Below are 21,443 nucleotides of genomic sequence, written 5' to 3' on the forward strand. Positions count from 1 at the left end.
TTTTATGTATTTAAATATGAACCTGCCTTTCTCTAAGGAATGAATCCAACATTTCACCAGATCTCAGAGTGTAGTACCACCCAAAAAGGTTAAGGATCACGATTCTGGACTCGGCCAGAATTTGATAGCTTGTATCCACCTCATGATAAACAACTGACAAAATAGGAAATTTTGACATCTATTGCAAAATGTATTATCCTGGTATCCAAAGCAAAATACAATTTCCTATTATTAAATTTAAGTCCTTGAGATTCTTCCATGCTGATGACATGTCTTGATTTTAAATGTCAGTGTTAATCCAGCAATGTAGGGATTTGTGCTCAGTGCAAGGTAAATATGTGAGAAGACAAAAAAGAATGACAAGGACAAGGACATTTATAGGGCATTTATACTGGAAAGAAACAGAGAAGAATGTGCTTTAGTCCTTTTATGTCAACATGCAGCAATGGCTCGTTGCTTCAAAACACACATCCCCAAAAGAGACCTGTAAGTGCACCAGGCAAAAGGCTCTATGGATGCTCAGGCAAAAAGATTCTCTTCCCAGCAAATTTAAACAGCCTTCCCCCGGAATATGCCAATGAAAGGATCCTGTATCCACTCTCCACAATTACTTCTGTGTTTCACAGGAAGCCAGCGGAAAATGAACCTCAGTGTAGAAGTCAAGTCTGGATTTGGGAGTGTATATGCTGCAAACTATTTCAAGCAATTATTTTGTATGAAAATATGCAAATTTAGGCATATTTTAGGAAAATGTAATTAAGTTCATTTTCAAATGTATTAAAATGACCATCTGCTCAACATGTGTAATTATTTTATTTCGGGAGTGCTGACAAATTGCACTAATTAATTAAGGGTGGAAAACTATAAAACTCTATCTACGAATAATATATGCTAAATTCTAATCATCCCTGCCACCCATGTCGCCTCAACACACAATACACACAAATGCACTTTAAAGTATTTCCCAGTGCTGTTGCTTTGGTTTTAAGTATTGTCCCAATTGAACCAACTCTTGGTATTCCCAAGGAGAAAGCTGAGTAAGGGCTGAAGTACAGTTTATTTAAATGAGGGCTATCACTATCTCCACCTTTTTCAGATGTACAGGCTGGGATTCCAATCCCATGTGTGTCACAGAGGACAAGCTACCATCATCCCGAGCCTCAGTTTTCTCATCTGTAAAAGTGAGATGGTGATGCTGGGCTGAATATTTTTCACTGGTACTCAGCCTCTACTGACTCATCTATAATCTGCCCTCGACTGCAGAGATAGAAAGCCTGGAAATTTTATATTCCTGGACACCTTTGCCAGCTGGGTTCTAGTTAAGAGAGACTCCAGTTAGATTTGAAGGCAGAGAATGGGGAAAGTGATTTTGCTTCTAGGTGTACCTGTGGCATCAACTCTTGCACTCCTGAGAAGTGGGGGTTCTTTGTTCGGCTACAGTGGTGGTACCTCCAGCAACGTCAGCAAGAGCGGTCCCTGCCTAGCATCCATCATGGTGCCTGCAGCAATGTCAGCAGCAAGCACAGGCTCAGGATTGCCTGCTCAAAGGTGGAAGCGGCTTCTGGTCTCCAGGTAACACCCACTTCTCTCTTTGCATTCCTTCAGTCCAGAGGCAGTAAAAGCAGCTAGATCTCTGAGTTACACCACTCTCTGCTTTTTGCACCTTCAATCCTACTTATACCTTTGCACCAATTCCCTACTTAATCCCCCTCTGCTAGAATCACATCATGCCTGAATACAAATGCCATTTCCCAAAGGGTTATTATCTGGATTACATGAGATAATATATAGCAAGCACTTTGCTCAGTACTTGGGAATATGGCAATACCAAACAAATGCCTACTATTACCCTATTATTCTATCTAATCATTGTTGGTCCTGATCTAGCCCCCTCATGTCAGTCCTACTACATGAAGGTTAATACAGACCCTTCTTAACCATCAAAGGATTTCAGTGAAGTTGAACTTGGTTTCAGAAAGCTGGGGGCAAAGCTCTGGGAAACTAGCAGAAGCAAAAGGGATCAAGCAGGAAAAGGCCAGCAAGTGTGTATTAACTAGGGCATAGGTGAAAGAAGGGCTTGGCTTCCAAACCTGCAGTGTGCACAAAAAGAGTCTTGATGGTTACCTGACATCATGAACTGAACTTCTTGTAATTATAAAAGTCATTTGGGCTGGGTGCAGTGACTCATGCCTGTAATCCCAGCAAACTGGGAGACTGAGGTGGGAGGACTGCTTGAGGTTAGGAATTCAAGACCAACCTGGGCAACATAGCAAGCGAGACCCCATCTCTACTTTAATTTATACATTTTTATTTTTTAAAAAAAGGAAAAAGAGGCCGGGTGCGGTGACTCATGCCTGTAATCCCAGCACTTTGGGAGGCTGAGGCAGGGGGATCACGAGGTTAGGAGTTCAAGACCAACATGGAGAAACCCTGTCCCTACTAAAAATAAAAAAATTAGCCAGGCCTGATGGTGCATGCCTGTAATCCCAGCTACTCAGGAGGCTGAGGCAGGAGAATCGCTTGAACCCAGGGGGCAGAGTTTGCAGTGAGCCAAGATCATGCCACTGCACTCCAGTCTGGGCATCAGAGCGAGACTCCATCTCAAAAACAAAACAAAAACCACAAAAACCAAAAAAAGGAAAAAGTCATTTATACAATGCCAATTATGCAGGTACTCAAAGTAAAACACAGTCCCTGCCATGTAGGAGTGAAAAGAATTTCACTGATGAGTCATCTCTACATCTTCCTCTCTTGTACCTGTCACACTGCCCAGCCTGCTTTGCAGAGAGGTCCAAAACTTCCAGCTAAGAACTTTTTAAATTAAGCATACACAAACAAATATTATCCCTTCAACCACTCTACCCATATAGGTAAAATGTAACAGGATTCATTTTTTTCTGTGCTTTAAAAGGCGTTTTTCAGCTAAGAAGACTTACCTTTAAGTGTAGTTTTGTCTTCTCAGGTAGAAACACTTAATATGTTTTATATATTAACATATACTATCTCGGCTGGGCGCAGTGGCTTACACCTGTAATCCCAGCACTTTGGGAGGCTGAGGCAGCTGGATCACCTGAGGTTGGAAGTTTGAGACCAGCCTGACCAACATGGAAAAACCCCGTCTCTACTAAAAATACAAAAAAATCAGCCGGGTGTGGCAGCGCATGCCTGTAATCCCAGCTACTCAGGAGGCTGAGGCAGGAGAATCGCTTGAACCCAGGAGGTTGCAGTGAGCCGAGATCGTGCCACTGCACTCCAGCCTAGGCAACAAGAGTGAAACTCCGTCTCAAAAAAAAAAAAAGATATACTGTCTCTACTTTGTAATATACTACATATAATACATATTTTTATTATATATTATGTACTATTTTTAGACACATTATTCATAAATAGAACACAGAAAGCAAGTTACTGCCAATATTTTATGAAATTATTCTCTAAAACTCTGGCTGTCTAAGATAAATACTTCAGGATTCCTAACTTATTTTATGTCAAAAAGAGTAAGCTTCCTGTTATCTTGGAGAGAAACAGTAATGTTGGTATAAGAATAACCTGTTATAAAGTCAGGCCTGGGACAAAATGCTTCTGTTGAAAGCTGCTAACAGAGAGATTGTGTTCCGCTTACCTCCTCCTCACAGGCTGTACAGAGTCATTGTCACTTCCACAGGAGGGGTTTCGGCGACGCGTGTAAGGGAACTTTGGTGACTTAGTGCGGTCACTGGGAGAATTGTAGAGTCCACTGGAGAGAAAGAAAAATGGTCAAAAAGAGCCCAGAGAGTTCCTGGGGGAACACACACCCCAGCCTAGACCTAGAGTTATTCATAACTGCACAGCTGGTACTTCCAGAGGCACACGCACCAGGGGCATGTGGTTCTCTTTGCAGACAAGATTTATTGAAGGAAAAGAGGTAAGATCTGGCAAATCAAATCATAAAGGTCATTATTTTGCAGGAATGCCATTTGTCTCACTAGCCTTCAGCAGTAAAAAATGAACACACACAAATAACAATAACAATTCATACGTATGATGAATTTACTCCTTTCTAAACACTGACTCAGCTAAAGGCTTTACATTCATTATCTCAGCTAATCTTCATATCAGCCTTCAGTACTAAGGTACAATTATTAAACCTATTAAACAGAAAAAAATTGAAATATAGACTACTTAGTTAAGTGGCCCAAATAAAGTAGCTAGGAAGTGGCAGGGCTAGAATTTGAACTATAAGTTACAACACAGGTCTGTCACTGGTTTGGTAGTTGTGACCAGAGATAAACTAGACATATCCATTTTTTAGGAATAAAGGTCTTCCGGCATCACTATTCATCAGCTATAGTTTTTGACTTAAGTTTTTAACCAAAACTATGAAATGGGGCAAATTATTAATATGCCATTTAGAGTTTTCAGAAATATATTACCTTACAGGCAATTTCATAATATTTCCTAGGTTTCCCTTTTGCCTTTCCAGGAAAAAGTTTCATGTTATAAAACATACTGTTGATTTCCACTTCAGAAATCCCAGACCCTCTCCTCCTGGGTCACATTGATTTAGAGTCTGCCCACTTTATCCACAGCTAGCTGTGATCAGCCACCCAGCAGCTGGATTCCTTTATTCAATGAGCTGCAAGTACTAACCCCTTTTCTACTGTCTCCTTTATAAAAACAATGATTCCCTTTACCTCTGGGGGCCATTTTCTTCCCATGGTGCATGAGATTTGCTTCTTAGGGTATCAGGGCTATTTTCATTCTTTGCTTTCTTAAAGCTTTAATTTAAAAAAAAAAAAAAAGTATGAGAAATAAATTAAGTAGAAAATAAAAGTAAACTCACATACTTGTTAAGTAAAATTTTTAACAAATGTTAAGATGTGCACACTTATTTGCTTGTTTATACCTGTGACTCTAAAAAGAACATGAAGTTGCTGCCTAAAAAATCTGCCTCCAGCAAGTACCTTTGGGTCTTTCCCCCCTCTTTCTTTCTAGTTTTACTGCTTTAGTCAACAGATGCCAGGTCCATCAATTGTTAAGAAACTCTAGAGTCCACCTGCAGGAGAGGCAGCAAGGGGAACCACAGAGCCAAGAAAAAAAGAAAGCCAAGGAGGAAGGACCTGGGCTTCCCAGGATCTTCAGCCTGGCTCCCTTTTTACAACAGTGATCAGAGAAGCCCTGGCTCCAGGCACAGGTCTGAATCCACACAGGTTGGTCAGCCCCCGACAGGTTCAGGCTACTCAAACTGACCTTTTCCCGGCTTCCGCCATATCTTGGCTTCAACCTTCCAGATCAGAATGACTTTCAAATGCTATTTCCTGACCTAGTATCATCTTTCAGTCCTAAGAATGTAAATGTAACTGAGTTGTTGTTCTACCCTCAATAAATTGTCTTAGAAACCCCTGGGGAGACACGGAGGAAGGGACTAATCAGAAGCCTCCAGGCACCAGTGGGGAGGGGTGTGCCACCTCTCACATCCTCAGGAGTCTTAGCTTAAGATAAAGATAGAGCTATTTAACTCCAAATCCACTTTTAACCCTGGCTTTTTGAGGAATCCTCTGTATAACTGTCCTAGGATACGGTCATAGTGGAGCACTTTATAACAGCCAACAAAGAGGAGAGAGGAAAGATGACGAGGTATTAAAAAACAAAAAAAAAAGACTTGCACCCTAGTATACTATCCATGATGGAATTAAAGTAAGCCTATAAAATTATGTATCTGACAGAGGCATATAACCCATAGTATTAGTAGATAGTGGCTTAGTTTTTTTTATTATTTTTATAAAGGCTAAAAACCTCTACAGATTCAATTCCCAAATTAAAAGCTTACTTTTTGAAATGATGAAAATTAACAAATATGGTAGATATTTAATACAATAGTAGAAAGTGTATGTGATCAATAAATCAGAAAAAGCAAAGAGAATGGAGAAGGGAGACTGGAAAAGAAATAGGGAGATAAAAGAGGAACTGAGAGAGTATACAAAAGTTAAAGAATAATAAAATCCTGGGTGACAAGTTAATTGCATTCACACCCTAAGGTATTTCTCATCTGAAGCTTGAGAGGAAAACTTTGGTGGTGCTTCAAGTACCAGTATCATCACAGGAATGTGGTTGCAAAGGGGATTGAAAAACATTGTTAAAATGGCCATACAGCCCAAAGCAATATACAGATGCAATGCTATTCCTATCAAACTACCAACATCATTTTTTCACAGGAAAGAACTATTCTAAAATGGAACCCTCCCTCCAAAAAAGCCCAACCAGTCAAAGCAATTCTAGGCAAAAAGAACAAAGCTGGAGGCATCACACTACCCGACTTCAAACTATACTACAAGGCTACAGTAACAAAAACAGCATGGTATGGTGCAAAAACTGACAAAAAGACCAATGCAATAGGATAGAGAACCCAGAAACAAAGTCACACACCTACAACCATCTGATCTTCAACAAAAGCAACTAGAACAAGCAATGGGGAAAGGACTCCCTAAATGGTGCTGGGATGGCTAGTCATATGCAGAAGAGTGAAACTGGACCCCTTCCTTTTACCATTTACAAAAATCCACTCAAGATAGATTAAGAACTTAAATGTAAGACCTCAAACTATGAAAATATATCTTAGAAGAAAACCTAGGAAATATCATTCTGGACATCAGCCTTGGTGAAGAATTCATAACTAAGTCCCAAAAGCAATTGCAACGAAACCAAATACTGACAAGTGAGACTTTAAAGAGCTTCTGCACAACAAAAGAAACTATCAACAGAGTAAACAGACAATCTACAGAAAAGGAGAAAATATTCACAAACTATGTATCTGACAAAGGTCTAATATCCAGAATCTATAAGGAACTTCAACAATTCAACAAGATGAAACAAACAGTGCCATTAAAAAATGGGCAAAGGACATGAACAGGCACTTTTCCAAAGAAGACATACATGCAAACCAACAAATACATGAAAAAATGCTCAACATCATTAATCATTCGAAAAAAGCAAATTAAAATCAAAGGAGACACCATCTCCCACCAGTCAGAATAGCTATTATTAAAAAGACAAAAAATAAAGATGTTGGCAACACTGTGGAAAAAAGGGAACACTTATACACTGTTGGTGGAAATATGAATTAGCTCAGCCATTGTGGAAAGCAGTTTGGAGATTTCTCAAAAAACTTAAAACAGAACCACCATTTGATCCAACAATTCCACTACTGGATATATACTCAAAGGGAAACAAATCATTCTACAAAAAAAGACATATGGCCGGGCGCAATGGCTCACACCTATAATCCCAGCGCTTTGGGATACCGAGGCGGGCGGATCCCGAGGTGAAGAGATGCAGACCATCCTGGCCAACATGGTAAAACCCCATCTCTACCAAACATACAAAAATTAGCTGGGAGTGGTGGCACACGCCTCTAGTCCCAGCTACTTGGGAGGCTGAGGCAGGAGAATCGCTTGAACCCAGGATGCGGAGGTTGCAGTGAGCCAAGATGGTGCCACTCCACTCCAGCCTGGCAACAGAGCGAGGCTCCATCCCAAAAAAAAAAAAAAAAAAAAAGACACATACACTTATATGCTCATTGCAGCACTATTCACAATACCAAGAACATAGAATCAGCCTAGATGACCATGAACAGTGGACTGGATAAAGCAAATATGGTATATATACACCATGGAATACTACACAGCCATAAAAAAGAATGAAACCATGTCCTTTGCAGCAACATGGACGCAACTGGAGGCTATTATCCTAAGTGAATTAACACAGAAACAGAAAACCAGATACTGCATGTTCTCACTTCCAAGTGGGAACTAAACATTGAGTACACATGGACATAAAGATGGGAACAATAGACACTGGGGACCACTAGAGGAGGAGAGGGGCAAGGGTTGAAAACTACCTATCAGGTACTGTGCTCACTACCTGAGTGATGGGATCATGCATACACCAAACCTCAGTGATAAACAATTTACCCATGTGACAAACCTACCGGCACATGTACCCCTGGACCTAAAATAAAAGTTGAAAAAATAAATTTTTAAAAGGAGGATTGTACTCCTTCTGCACATTCTAAAAAAGCTTGGGATCTGAATCTCATGGAAGATTCCTGTTCTTATGCTGAACATACCACAAGCACACCCTGTACATACAGACGAAGCTGAATCTCTATCCACAGCTGTGAGGGTGACTAAGGGAAATACGGTAAACTAAAGTTATGCAATGATAAAGAACTTGTCATCCTAAAAGGAGAACCGGTAAATGTCTTAGAACTAAACAAAACATAGGCAAATCCCTGGGTAAAATATTACAACTCTGAGAATCTTCAGATCTTAAAGTTATCTTGCTGAGAAATTATGAACTATATTCCTCGAAGTAGCCACAATACAGCTGAATGAAGACACCATTATTTACCAAAAAAAGATCAAGCAGATGATCTAAGAAGTCTTTGCAGGTCACATATCTCTGATTGCTGGGATTTCCCCATGATGTATGGGGGGTAAACCCTATAGAGGAAGTGAGCTCATGAAAGCTGCTCATTGTTGTTTATAATGCTGTCCCGTGAACATAATTGGAGATAAGAAAAAATGACTCTGCAACAGTGTCTTAACAGAAAACAAGGCTGAGCTCTCAGGGAAACAATCCATGTAATATATTAAGAGAAGGCTTTTCCACTGGGGAATGCCCCCTGGGAAAACAGATGCAGAGAACCATGACAAGTCTTCATACATATGCAATCACTGACTTCTGAGGATCTGATGCCTCTAAATGCCACAAACCCTCTTTCCAGTGCTACAGTTCAGTGCACCACTATAATGAACACAGTACAATAAACATGAATATCATCTACTTTATTTTACAAGTTCCTCTGAGTTAGTCCATTATATCATGTCATTTTAAAAATCACAAGAAATTTTCAATTTTCTGCGGAGAATGCAGACCACAGACAATCTGTGAGTTCACCTTGCTGTGACAAAAAGAGCACTTTCTTCAAATAAGAGAGTCAGATCCTGATGTTTTATATTTCATTGGTGTTTTAATGTATTATTTGGCCCAGAGATTTATTGGATCCCATGGATCAAAAGTATTCATTAATCATCAAGGTTAAAAGATTTTTAACCTTGTCTACAGAAAAAAAGCATTTTTACGACAGCATATAATTGTACGTTTCTTCAGTTAACTTCACTGACCTTTTTACTGGTGAAGGTGCAATAATTTTAGTTGTTCCTTCATTTTCCCCATTTTCCATGTTTGCAGTTATCCTACTGATGCTGTTCGATCCTAGCAGAGGAGGAGAAGGAAAGATGGAAGAGAGAAAGGAAACAGTGATAAGGAAATGAAAGAAACAGAAGACTTGTTTTAAAATGCAATTTTAGGGACACTGTGGCACATTTTATTGATAAATTATAACCCCAAATAAATAATGAATCACCCAATAAATTGGAGGTACTATCTTCTAACGTGTACTAAACCCTCAATATAACAATGTCCTGGAAGTCTAGGCTATTTTTTTCAAACTTCAAAACTAAGTCTCCACATCTTTAGATGTTAAAATAACATTCACTTTAGATTATTAAAATGATATTCTGAGATATTTAGTACCATATATTAGAATATAAAACATAATGATCAGGTTTTGATGACTAGTTGTGAAGAAGTTTCTCAGCATATCATGACAGTCCCCATTTGAAATCAAACCAAACAAAAAACTTCAAACCTGAAAATATCCCAACTCATAATGCAGGTGTCAAAAAAAGAGTAATATACATGTGATCTGTATCACTCACATATTAAAAAAAGGCATTTTCAAATGTGTTCTTCATGCAAACATTCCTAAAAATCTGAAACTGAATTTTTAAAAGTTGTTATTCCACAGATTTGCATACATGCTAGAGGAACCAGCAGAGGGAGCCCATGGCAGACACAATGTTGGAAGTCATGATAGAAATAAAGACAACTGAAGGGTCTGGGCCCATCTAGGAGGTCTGGCTTCCACTCTCAGGGCAGAGGCAGATAAGCCTGCAGGAGTGAGGTGTGTGGGCTCTGGGAACAACTCTTCTCCAGTGTGCATGTACCTCACTCAAGGAGGAGGCAGTTAAGATGAGCAGGGAAAATCAGCATGCACAGATGCCCACAGGCCCTGTTCAGTTAGGTCTATGTGCCACGCAGGTGTGTCTTCCTCGGAGCTACTCCTGCAGGGGTAATAGTTACAGTCCTTCAATCCAGTGCATAATGGTCACTAGCCACCGAGAATGTCATGAAGATGAGTTTGTAATATTAATAAGCACTAATATTTATTGAGTACTTACTATGTGTCAGGTGCTATTACAAGTGCTTCACATTTATTTACTCATGTATCCTCAAAATAATCCTATGAAGTAGATACCGATGTTATCTCATTTTAAATAAAAAAAAAAATAGGCCTTTCCCCAGGTCCCACAGCTCCTGAGTGGTGGGGCAAGCTTTGAAGCTGGGCAGTCTGGCTCCAGAGACTTAGCTCTAAACCACACACTACTTCCACCTGTGGCCCACCCACAAGCAGCTCGAGTCAGTCTAGATTAGGAGTCAACTGGGAGAGATGGACTCTTAAAAGGGCAAGTGGGCCAGGTGCAGTGGCTCACACCTGTAATCCCAGCACTTTGGGAGGCCGAGGCCGGCGGATCACGAGGTCAGGAGTTCAAGACCACTCTGGCCAACATGGCAAAACCCCATCTCTACTAAAAATATAAAAATCAGCTGGGCATGGTGGCATGTGCCTGTAATCCCAGATACTCAGGAGGCTGAGGCAGGAGAATTGCTTGAACTGGGACGCGAGAGGTAGAGGTTGTAGTGAGCTGAGACTGCGCCACTACACTGCAGCCCGGCTACAAAGCAAGACTCTGTCTCAAAAAAAAAAAAAAAAAAAAAACCACACACAGCAAGTGAAAGGGATGTCCAATGAGAAGAACACCTGAGATCGAAGCAGGATGACAAGACAAGAGAAACACCTGAGCACCCTCAAAGTTGGCAAGTTTCCTTCAGAGCAGTTGGGAGGTATGTCTGGCTACCCATCAGGAAAGATAAACATTAATAATACAGTTTAGACAGAGAAAACAAAGGGTGGTTTCAGATAAAAGTTCCAAAAATTGTTACTCTAAGGAATTTGACATGGATTCCGTATCTGAATTGTGTTCCTATTTTGGAATCTTGAAATGAAAAGGTGAGCCTGAAGACACCTGTGGCACAAAAGGTAAGCTCCTGCCGGAGCCGCTACCAATAACTGAGCAACATCCAGAAGCCAGGAATAAGAAAAGAATAATGTTAGAGTAAATTCTGCCTGGTGTGATAAATGGAACATAACCAATTAATTCCCTGGAATTACTCGACATGCCATCGAGTAGTTCCTAAGTCACCATCTTAGTCACTTTTGCCATAACCATGTGACCATTAACAAAATCACAAGGGCACATTCTCAAAATTGCAGGCAAAGATTTGGGATGAAGCTGCTTCTCACAGGTACAACTCCATGTGGTACACATCTGGGGCAGTGGCAGAAGGGATTAATTCATTTAGGTCCTAGACAGTAGGTGTGCCCTACCGTTGTTTTTTTATTTGTTTTTTTTCCTCCTGAGACAGAGTCTTGCTTTGTGGCCCATGCTGGAGTGCAGTGACATGATCTCAGCTCACTGCAACCTCTGCCCTCCTGGGTTCAAGCAATTCTCCTGCCTCAGCCTCCCAAGTAGCTGGGATTACAGGCACATGACACTAAGCCCAGCTAATTTTTTTGTAATTTTAGTACAGATGGGGTTTCACCTTCTTGGCCAGGCTGGTCTGGAACTCCTGACCTCAAGTGATCCACCCGCCTTGGCCCCCCAAAGTGCTAGGATTACAGGTGTGAGCCACCGCACCCAGCCCCTAACATTAGTATTTTTAATTGTTCTTAATAAGCTTTATTTAAATGTGGTGGTATTCTTAGCAGATATTACTAATATTTAATATAAATGAAAAGGAGCTTCATGTCCTAGGGCTGTTTTCCTAAGCTGGGAGAGGGGGCCACAGCAGAGAGACCAATACCCAGTGTCAATAACACCAACTGAAAAAAGCTGAGCAAAGGTGAACATCCTGCTAACCAAGGCCCTGAGTAACTAGCTTAAGAAAAGACCTAGGTTTGCTCCAACCCTCATTCTCTTTAGACTGACTACTTTTTTCTTAGTCTAACAACCAAGTACCTTAGGAAAAGTGCGGTTGCCTAATCACGTTCACCTGTTTCCCTTCTATCCAAAAATTAACAAACACAGAGAGAAAAACAGAATATTTTTAAAAAGAAAAATTGCAAACTATGTTTATATATTTGCTTAAAGAAAGCAATATTTGGTTTTTCACAATGTCTGAATCATAATTTTTAAGATGAAGCATTATTTGGATGGTTTTCCAAAAGAATTTCAGGAAAAAAAAATCATGTGAGTGCTCTTTGTCACAAACACTCACAACCAGCATAGCCAGACTTTTTCAAAATAAATTGTTCTACTGTCAGGACTAATTTACTAATGTGACAGTGCTATAACTCTCACATACCCACTGCAGATGAGATAAGGTAGTCAGTAATATGACTTAATTCATGGTTCCTTTATATTCAAAATGGTAAACTACTGTTCACTGTTAACATGTACAGTATGTTTTTTTTTAAAGATAGAGTCTTGCTCTGTTACCCAGGCTGGAGTGCAGCGGCACGATCTTGGCTCACTACAACCTCTGCCTCCTGGGTTCAAGTGATGCCCTTGCCTCAGCCTCATGAGTAGCTGGGATTATAGACATGCGCCACCATGCCCGGCTAATTTTTGTATTTTTAGTAGAGATGGGGTTTCACCATGTTGGCCAGGCTGGTCTCAAACTCCTGGCCTCAGGTTATCTGCCCACATCACCTCAGCCTCCCAAAGTGTTGGGATAACAGGTATGAGCCACTGCACCCAGCCAACAAGTAGTCTTTTTATATGAATGAAATATCTCTTCATCTGTACTCCCCTACTCCATAACAAATGTGAACTAGATAAACCTGGGTTTTAAAAGCTTTATTAGGAAGACTACATGGGGAAAAACCACTTAGAAGCATTAACTTACTGGGAGCACTTCTGAAGTATCCATTCATATAATAGTCACATGCCTTCATTAGGCAATATGTTTTAGTTTTATGTCACTAAATATGTAACCTAAGAGCAGTAAATATACTTTCAGAATAATATATTTTAACCACTGTCCAAATTAGTAAGATTTTACCATACCCATTTGAGATAGCTAATCAATTCAGTAAAGCTAGGTTATGTGTTGGTGACTGAAATCTGAAGAGGTGAGAAATTTAGGTTATGCATTATTTAGGTTTACTGACTTTCCATTTTGTTAACATGCACCACTAAATTTTCCTTTTCCTCCCTTCATCTTACCACCTTCCAGAATCCCTCCTACATCAACTCAGACTCGGGCTACAGAGAAAAGTGACCTGACAAATCCATCTCACTAATAGGCTTATGTCTTCATGTATTACCTGCCACAGAATAGTTCCATTTTGAAGAGGAGTAAAAGGAAAGGCCAAATATTAACTAAAATAATTAACCAATAACAAAGGAATTTCAGGCACTGTTCCAGAAAATATTTGGAGGTTAGATAAATCTTTCCCCACCACCACTCGTTTTTCATTTAAATATCAGACATAATAAAAGGGTATAACATGCATATATAAACAGCTTAACAAATAATCATACAGTAAACTACCACCCACTTCAAGAATTGAAACACAGAGGGCAGCCGGGCGCAGCGGCTCACGCCTGTAATCCCAGCACTTTGGGAGGCCGAGGCAGACGGATCACAAGGTTAGGAGATCGAGACCATTCTGGTTAACACAGTGAAACCCGTTTCTACTAAAAATACAAAAAAATTTAGCTGGGCGTGGTGTTGGGCACCTGTAGTCCCAGCTACTCGGGAGGCCAGGCAGAAGAATGGCGTGAACCCAGGAGGCGGAGCTTGCAGTGAGCGGAGATGGTGCCACTGCACTCCAGCCTGGGTGACAGAGCGAGACTCTGTCTCAAAAGACAAAAACAAAAGAAAAAAAACACAGAGGGCAATTTTCCTGCACTTCATAAATCAACCCATTTGGGGTAATTCTTTACTTTCTAGATAAACAGTTGCTTTCTGCCTAAAATATCTGGAAACACAGATTATGTGTTTCATTTCATAAAATATTTATGACATGTAAAACAAAATTATTTTTTAAATTAAAAATAAGGCCTCAAAATCTTAATAAAATGAAGCACACATCATTGTGCACCCACATGGCTGCCAGAACAATGCACCACCCATAGTAGGTACTCAATGAATGTCTACTATTAGAAAGGATGTATTTCTGTGTCTACCATTTTTGCCAATAGAGAGGAAAATTCAGGATAATGATCTTTATTTAATAAGTGTCAAAAGTAAAACAAAAACTATTAATAGATGTGGTGGTACCTGAGATGCATGTCAAAAGGACATGTGGCAATATACCTTGCAGGACTGGGCTGCTTCTTAGAATTTTAAAAGGCAGTCTTCTGCAATAGCACACTGCTGTTTCAATTCACAGCCACAGGTGATCTGTAATCAAGATCAGTTACTGACATATGGCTATTAAGGCTTTGAAGTAAATCTGTATTTTACTTCAAGTAAAACTAATATTAACTCTAGTGAGGCCACTTAGAATTAATCAAGTGTGTCCAATTCATTTTACATATTGTTCACATTAAAAAGACAAAGTTTGGCTGGGCGTGGTGGCTCACGCCTGTAATCCCAGCACTTTGGGAGGCCGAGGCGGGTGGATCACGAGGTCAGGAGATCAAGACCATCCTGGCTAACACAGTGAAACCCCGTCTCTACTAAAAATACAAAAAATCAGCTGGGCGTGGTGGCACGCGCCTGTAGTCCCAGCTACTCGGGAGGCTGAGGCAGGAGAACGGCATGAACCCAGGAGGCGGAGCTTGCAGTGAGCAGAGATCGAGCCACTGCACTCCAGCCTGGGCAACAGAGTGAGACTCCATCTCAAAAAAAAAAAAAAAAGACAAAGCTTAATTTCTAAAGGCTGCTCGTATTTTGAAGAGTATGTCAGTCAGGGGACTGCTATCATTTATTAACGAGCCAAATCTAGCTCACAGCCTGTGATATTTGTTTCTGGGCTGTTATACACCACAGCTTAATATGTGCACACACAATTCCCTGTAGTTTATACAGTGCTGAAATGCTAGTGTGCAAAGCTCCAGGGTTTCATTTGTTCATTTTTAATACACTATATCCAAATACTTCCATCCTGTGTGCATCAGACCACTACCAGTCCTTTGAGTGGTTAGATTCTGTTCACACTTGAGTACCTCCATCTTAAGTGATCCTTGCCTTCAGTTCAGAAAGAGTGACTGTCAGAAACAGAATGAACTTTCCCAGGATCTATTTAGCTACTTGATTTGGGGACAATTCTTAAAAGTCATCCCTGTGATGTCAACATTTGGTGATGAATATACACATATTTTCAATTACAAAAATACTCTGCATTTAAATAGGATTACGAGTCTCACAAAATTCATAACTCAATTTGACACCTGTCAACATAAATCAAATCTTTGATGTTACTTAAATGTTGCCATTCCTTTTAATTTTTAGAGTGAGGGTGAAGGCTGAATGTGTGAAATTAAAATGAAAAAAGTGTATCTGGCAAGTGAGAATACTTTATTCTGATGTGTGGGGAAAAGAACACACAGCTAAACAAGTAAAACAAGGTTGTGATATATAATTTCTTTTAAAAATTCTCAAATATAAATTTATAAACCTTCAGGTTAAATCTTATCCTACTTAATAATCACATTTTCTTCCCTAAACATAAAAAAAACTGTATAAAATGCTTAAGGCAAATAATAAGATTATAGCTATTCTCAATACAGTAAGTTATTAGGTTTCAGTTAAGACAATCTGATTTGTATGACCTAACCCAGTTCAACTTATCAGAAGATATGATATTTATGAATTAAGAACTGACCAATAATTGAAAATATATTTTAGCTCTATTTCTCACATTGACAGCTCAAAGTGACTTTGCCTTAATTTCACCAACTTTAGACTAGGTACTATGGAAAAAATGGCAGTATAGCAAATCAGCAAAATAAAACATTCTTTTTCTATACCACAAATTACAGTCAAATAGCTAAATATTCAAGAAAACCTTATATAATTTTCCTATCATGGAATTTTTTTTTTTTTCTTTTGAGATGGAGTCTTGCTCAGCCACCCACTCACTGCAACCACCGTCTCCCGGCTTCAAGCGATTCTCCCGTCTCAGCCTCCCGAGTAGCTGGGATTACAGGCACCCACCATCATGCCCAGCTAATTTTTGTATTTTAGTAGACATGGGGTTTCACCATGTTGCCCAGGCTGGTCTTGAACTCCTGATCTCAGGTGATCCACCCGCCTCAGCCTCCCAAAATGCTAGGATTACAAGCGTGAGCCACCGCATCCAGCTGGAAAATTTTATATTTGGCAAAACAGATGCTCATTAAATTCTATAAAGCAAAAATAAATTTTAAAACACATAATTTGGAAAATAAAGATGTTTCTGCATCCAATGGCTAATTGTTTAAAGTTCAAACACCTGGCTCATCCCCAAAAGGCAGCCAGATTCCTGCTTAAGAATTCCTGGGCTGAATACAGTGGCTCACTCCTGTAATCCCAGCACTTTGGGAAGACAATGCAGGAGGATCGCTTGAGGCTAGGAGTTTCAGATCAGCCTGGGCAACATAGCGAGACCTATCTCTACAAAAAAAGTTTTTTTAATTAGCCAGGCATGGTGGCCCGTGCTTGTCATCCCAGTTATTAAGACTGAGGCAGGAGGATTGTTTGAACTCAAGAGTTTGAGGTTACAATAAGCCATGATCACACCACTGCACTCCAGCCTGGTGACAGAGTGAGACTCCATTTCTTAAAACACAAAAAATGTTTCTGCCTTCTAAAGTTCCAAGAGTGATATTTAAGCAGTTGCCTTTTTACTAGAAATACACAGACTTTTTAGACACCGATTTTGCTACTGCAAGATCAAACAAGGCATTCTACTGAAAAGCTGGAGGGTAGATTATAAGGAATGGGTGTGGAGGAGAAAGATGCTAGGAAAACATGTCTATGCATGAAAGATCCCCTCCCGAGTTGTTGTGCTTCCAATTTCCTCTTCCCTGACCCAATACTCTCCTGGATCCCTCTGCTTTCATCATTACCAAAACGATAATTTGGGACTGTGAGTGCACAGAAAGGCACTTCTTCCTCTGCCCTTCCCCCAGTGCTACAGAGGCACACGCAGGGTGTGGAGGTACTCACAGACAGTCTTCCCTGTGGGTCAGAATGCCAGGTTCAAAAACAAGAAAGGGATTTGTGAGGCTAGGAAAGCATCTGCTCATTCCCTTAGACCTTCAAAGGAGTAGGATGAGAGAGTTCTATCTGAAGACTTGTAATCTACACCAGCGTGGAAAGACTGCCAGATGTGGTAACAGGAAAGGGTGCACATTGTTCCTTCAAGCCCTTTTGGACCCAAAGATAACACCTATCTATGAATGGTCAGCTGGAATCAAGAGGTGTCACGAGTCACTTGGATATCAAGTTTTTCCTCCTGTGACACGAGTTTGAGGGAAGAGAGTTGAGTGATCACTCACATCCTTCCTAGTGGTACTCCTGGTACCCTCTCCTCCAATCCTCTATCAGGGCTACACAGCTGACTGACACACACCAAACGTTCTCCAGCCATCTCTCAAGCCCCACAATTTATGCTTGCTTGGTCTAGAGCAGGTGGATAGTTCCATACCTAACCTAAAGCTGGTTCTGTCTCAGAGGAGAGTGCTAGAACACTACTTTTGAGGTTTTTATTTGATGCAATTTTAATAGTAAATAAAGTAAATGCAAATATAAACTAAGCATACTTGTATATCAAGATTGTTTTTAAAATGCTTATTTAGCTAAGGCAAAATTGGGAAGTTTTTTGTCTGCTTCCATGTTTGAGCTCATCTCAAGGACGCTGTGGTGTTTTATTTTACGCAAGCACTCACTAAAAGAATTTCGAAAAACAATGTACCTTGTGCTTGTTTCAAAATGATATCTAAAATTTTTCATCAAAAGTTTAAATAGTACCAAAGGATATAATTTGAAGTATAAATATGACATTAAAAACTAGAACTGTTTCATGACTCCCTTAAACGTATCCAATGTAATAAAATACCATACTGATTCGTTGTGTCATCCATTTTAAAAACATATTAAATCAGTTGTTTAGCAGTTAATAAATTTCATCACATTCTTTTTTCTCTTTGTGTTTGCATTTCAATTCTACTTCACCTACAAAATTTATCCCTAATATGTTTTGAATTTGAAAGTTGATATGGTTTGGCTGTGTCCCCACCCAAGTCTCATCTTGAATTGTAATCCACATAATCCCCAAGTCGTCGTGGGAGGGAGCCAGTGGGAGGTAACTTAATCATGGGGGGGTTTCCCCCATGCTGTTCTTGTGATAGTGAATTCTCACAAGATCTGATGGTTTTATAAGCGTCTGGCATTTCCCCCGCTGGCACTCATTCTCTCTCCTGCCGCCCTGTGAAGACGTGCCTTCTGCCGTGATTCTAAGTTTCCTGAGGCCTCCCCAGCCAAGTGGAACTGTGAGTCTTTTAAACCTCTTTTCTTTATAAATTTCCCAGTCTCAGGTATTTCTTCATAGCAGTGTGAGAACGAACTAATAAAAAAGTTTTTATTATCACCTTATCATACTTCTCTATGACAAAATATAGAAATAAAGTGTTTACTTCCCATGACCATAAAGCTCTAAATGTTAAAAATTTCTTCTGAACTAAGTTATTATAATTAGTAGCAGTATATTAGTATACCATACTAATGCTGATAAATTATTAAATATAAAAAGAAAATTTTTTATTGGAAAGCAATTTTTTTTGAGACAGAGTCTCACTCTGTTGCCTAGGCTGGAGTGCAATAGAGCAATCTTGGCTCACTGCAACTTCCATCTTCTGAGTTCAAGTGATTCTCCTGTCTCAGCCTCCCAAGAAGCTGGGACTACAGATGCTCACCACCACACCCAGCTAATTTTTGTATTTGTAGTAGAGACAGGGTTTCACCTTGTTGGCCAGGCTGGTCTTGAACTCCTGACCTCAAGTGATCCACCCACCTTGGCCTCCAAAAGTGCTGGGATTACAGGCATCAGCCACTGTGCCCTGCCAGAAAGCAATTTTCAATGAGGTAAACAGAGGTGGTTTTATTTCCCTAATGATTACATGTATCAAATCCATTTAGGAATGTTATTTTTTGCTAGAATGAAACAGTTTAGCAACAAGTCTATTCCTACTTTTATTTTGATTTTCGATGCTGTGAACCCATGTTCAAAATAAGTAGAGGTGTATGTAATGTATTCTGTTATAGAGACATCACCACTGTGTCAAAGAACTTCTAAGGAGTTAGAAATCTAACAGTGATAAATTATCCAAAATTATTCTGAATGTTCTATCGAGTGACAAATCCACTGGGTCCTCCTTCAACTTTGTTGCAAGTAAAAATGAGAAAATGACTCAGAAAAGGATATGTGACTTGATAATTAGAGGCATTTACCTTCCCAATACCAACCTAGGAGGTTCAAAGTTTATGGACAAAGCAGTCTAATAGATTCCAGATGGAGGAAAGGGCTCTTTTCTTTTGCAAAATGGAAGAAGGTCCATTGCAAAAGGACAGGCTGGAGAGAAGAACCAGTACGTATACTACCACAGGAATATGCCTTTTAGAAAAGAGAATCTAGAAATTGATTCAATGAAAACTACCTGTGCCCACCTACATCTTAGAAAGCCTCTGTGTGTTGCCCTCCCCACCTGACTCAGATCAGGACATGCTACCCCAAACTATAACACCTTGGCATTTGAGAAAACAGCAGAAGCAAGAAAGCCCCTCTCATCTCCCAACCCTCTGTCATTTTCTCCTGAAACAGGTCTAAAACCTAGAAGGTAACACTCTGACCTTCTTCCTCCTTTTTCCCCTGGAATCCCTCATGTGATGGATATCCTGCTTTACCCAGAGGGAGGGGATATCATACAGGTAAACCAAGAAGAATCCAAACAAACAACTCTTGCTAAGCCCCCCTCCAGGTTATTACCATTAGAATACACCCTTTTGTCCTCTAGTCATACTTCTGCATGACTGTCCATGAAAATATACATATCTCATTTCTTTGGGTCTTCATTTCTAAAGGCTCTCATGTACATAAAACTTATACTAAACAAAGTTTTACTCTTTTCTCTTGTTAATCTTTTGTTATAGGGACCTCAGCCATGAACGTAGTGATAAGTGAGGAAGCTAGTACTTTTTCTCCCCTACACAACCCACCCTAGCAGTTGCATACACCAGCCTGAAATCTACTGCCTTAATTCACCTGTCCATTAAAACCCTCTTCTTTCGCAATAGCATCATGGACTGCCTCTAGCCATAAGCAAATTATCCCTCCGGCCACTTAGAACTCTGTCAGTGCTCCACTCTATGCCACTTGATATGTGCTGCCTACATTCCAGCATTGCTTCTCTAGTCTTGTAAAGCAGTTGGTTAAGTGTACAAGGTGGAAAGTCCAACAAACTTAGATTTATTTCTCAGCTCTGCCAGTTTACCCATTGTAAATTGATCCTGCGATCTTGGACAAGTTATTAAACTACTTTGGGCCACAGTTTTCTCATGTGTAATATGGGAACACCACTAACTACTTTCATAGTGCACAGCTGGATTAAATTAGACAATTTATATAAAGCCTTTAGCATTGTGTTTGGAATTTAGTAAGTGCTAAATAACCGACTGCTGTGTTATTTGTATATGACTTAGTTCCTATAGATTATGAGCCAAGCTTTATTCCATTTTCTGTGCTCTATAAAATAGGGTCTTATGCCAAAGAGGTGCCCAATAAATTCTTGTTGAATAAGGAGGAAAAGAAAAAAGGTGTCATTTATGGTAACTCACTAAAGCTGTGATTTTAACTTGAATATATAATAGCCCTTTCGTTTTGCTTGCTTTTCTAATTTTCGTAGCTATGTTTGGAATGCTAAACACTCCCAAGAAGACTGAAAACATTAACTTTTTAGAGAAAATCTAACTAGACTTGCCATACATTAATAAATCTTTTACAGATGGAAAATAAGCCTAAGTTTCAAGGCAGAATAGAAAAGGATGCCAACAAAGGCTAACAGCCTGGAACAAACATACACCTGACTATATGGTCTACCTAATGCTCCTTGCAATTAACAGTTACTGCCTTTCCCCCTCTCTCTTGGCTAGGTAAGATGCCCCAAAGAACTTATACATTTTCTTTTAAAAATGGCTTAAAGTAAAAGTAGGCTGACTCTGACTGTAAATGAGCAGAATGTATGGTCTTCTCAAGAATATTTGCTGAAAACAAGTTAGAGCTACTGAAG

At 39.8% G+C, this 21,443-nt stretch overlaps 1 protein-coding gene across 2 annotated transcripts in view; it reads right to left on the bottom strand.

The window, feature by feature from the left end:
- Positions 1-21,443, bottom strand: part of EPB41L4A (erythrocyte membrane protein band 4.1 like 4A) — a 260,597-nt gene that overhangs the window by 37,328 nt on the left and 201,826 nt on the right. For both annotated transcript variants that reach the window (XM_054487859.2, XM_054487860.2), the window contains 3 exons: positions 9,165-9,255; positions 4,674-4,757; positions 3,623-3,736 (listed from right to left, as the gene is read on the bottom strand). In XM_054487859.2, the coding sequence (XP_054343834.1) occupies positions 3,623-3,736; positions 4,674-4,757; positions 9,165-9,255 (289 nt within the window). The remainder of the gene's footprint in view (positions 1-3,622; positions 3,737-4,673; positions 4,758-9,164; positions 9,256-21,443) is intronic.

This window comes from Pongo pygmaeus, chromosome 4, assembly GCF_028885625.2.
Source record: "Pongo pygmaeus isolate AG05252 chromosome 4, NHGRI_mPonPyg2-v2.0_pri, whole genome shotgun sequence".
In the NCBI taxonomy this organism is placed as follows: domain Eukaryota; kingdom Metazoa; phylum Chordata; class Mammalia; order Primates; family Hominidae; genus Pongo; species Pongo pygmaeus.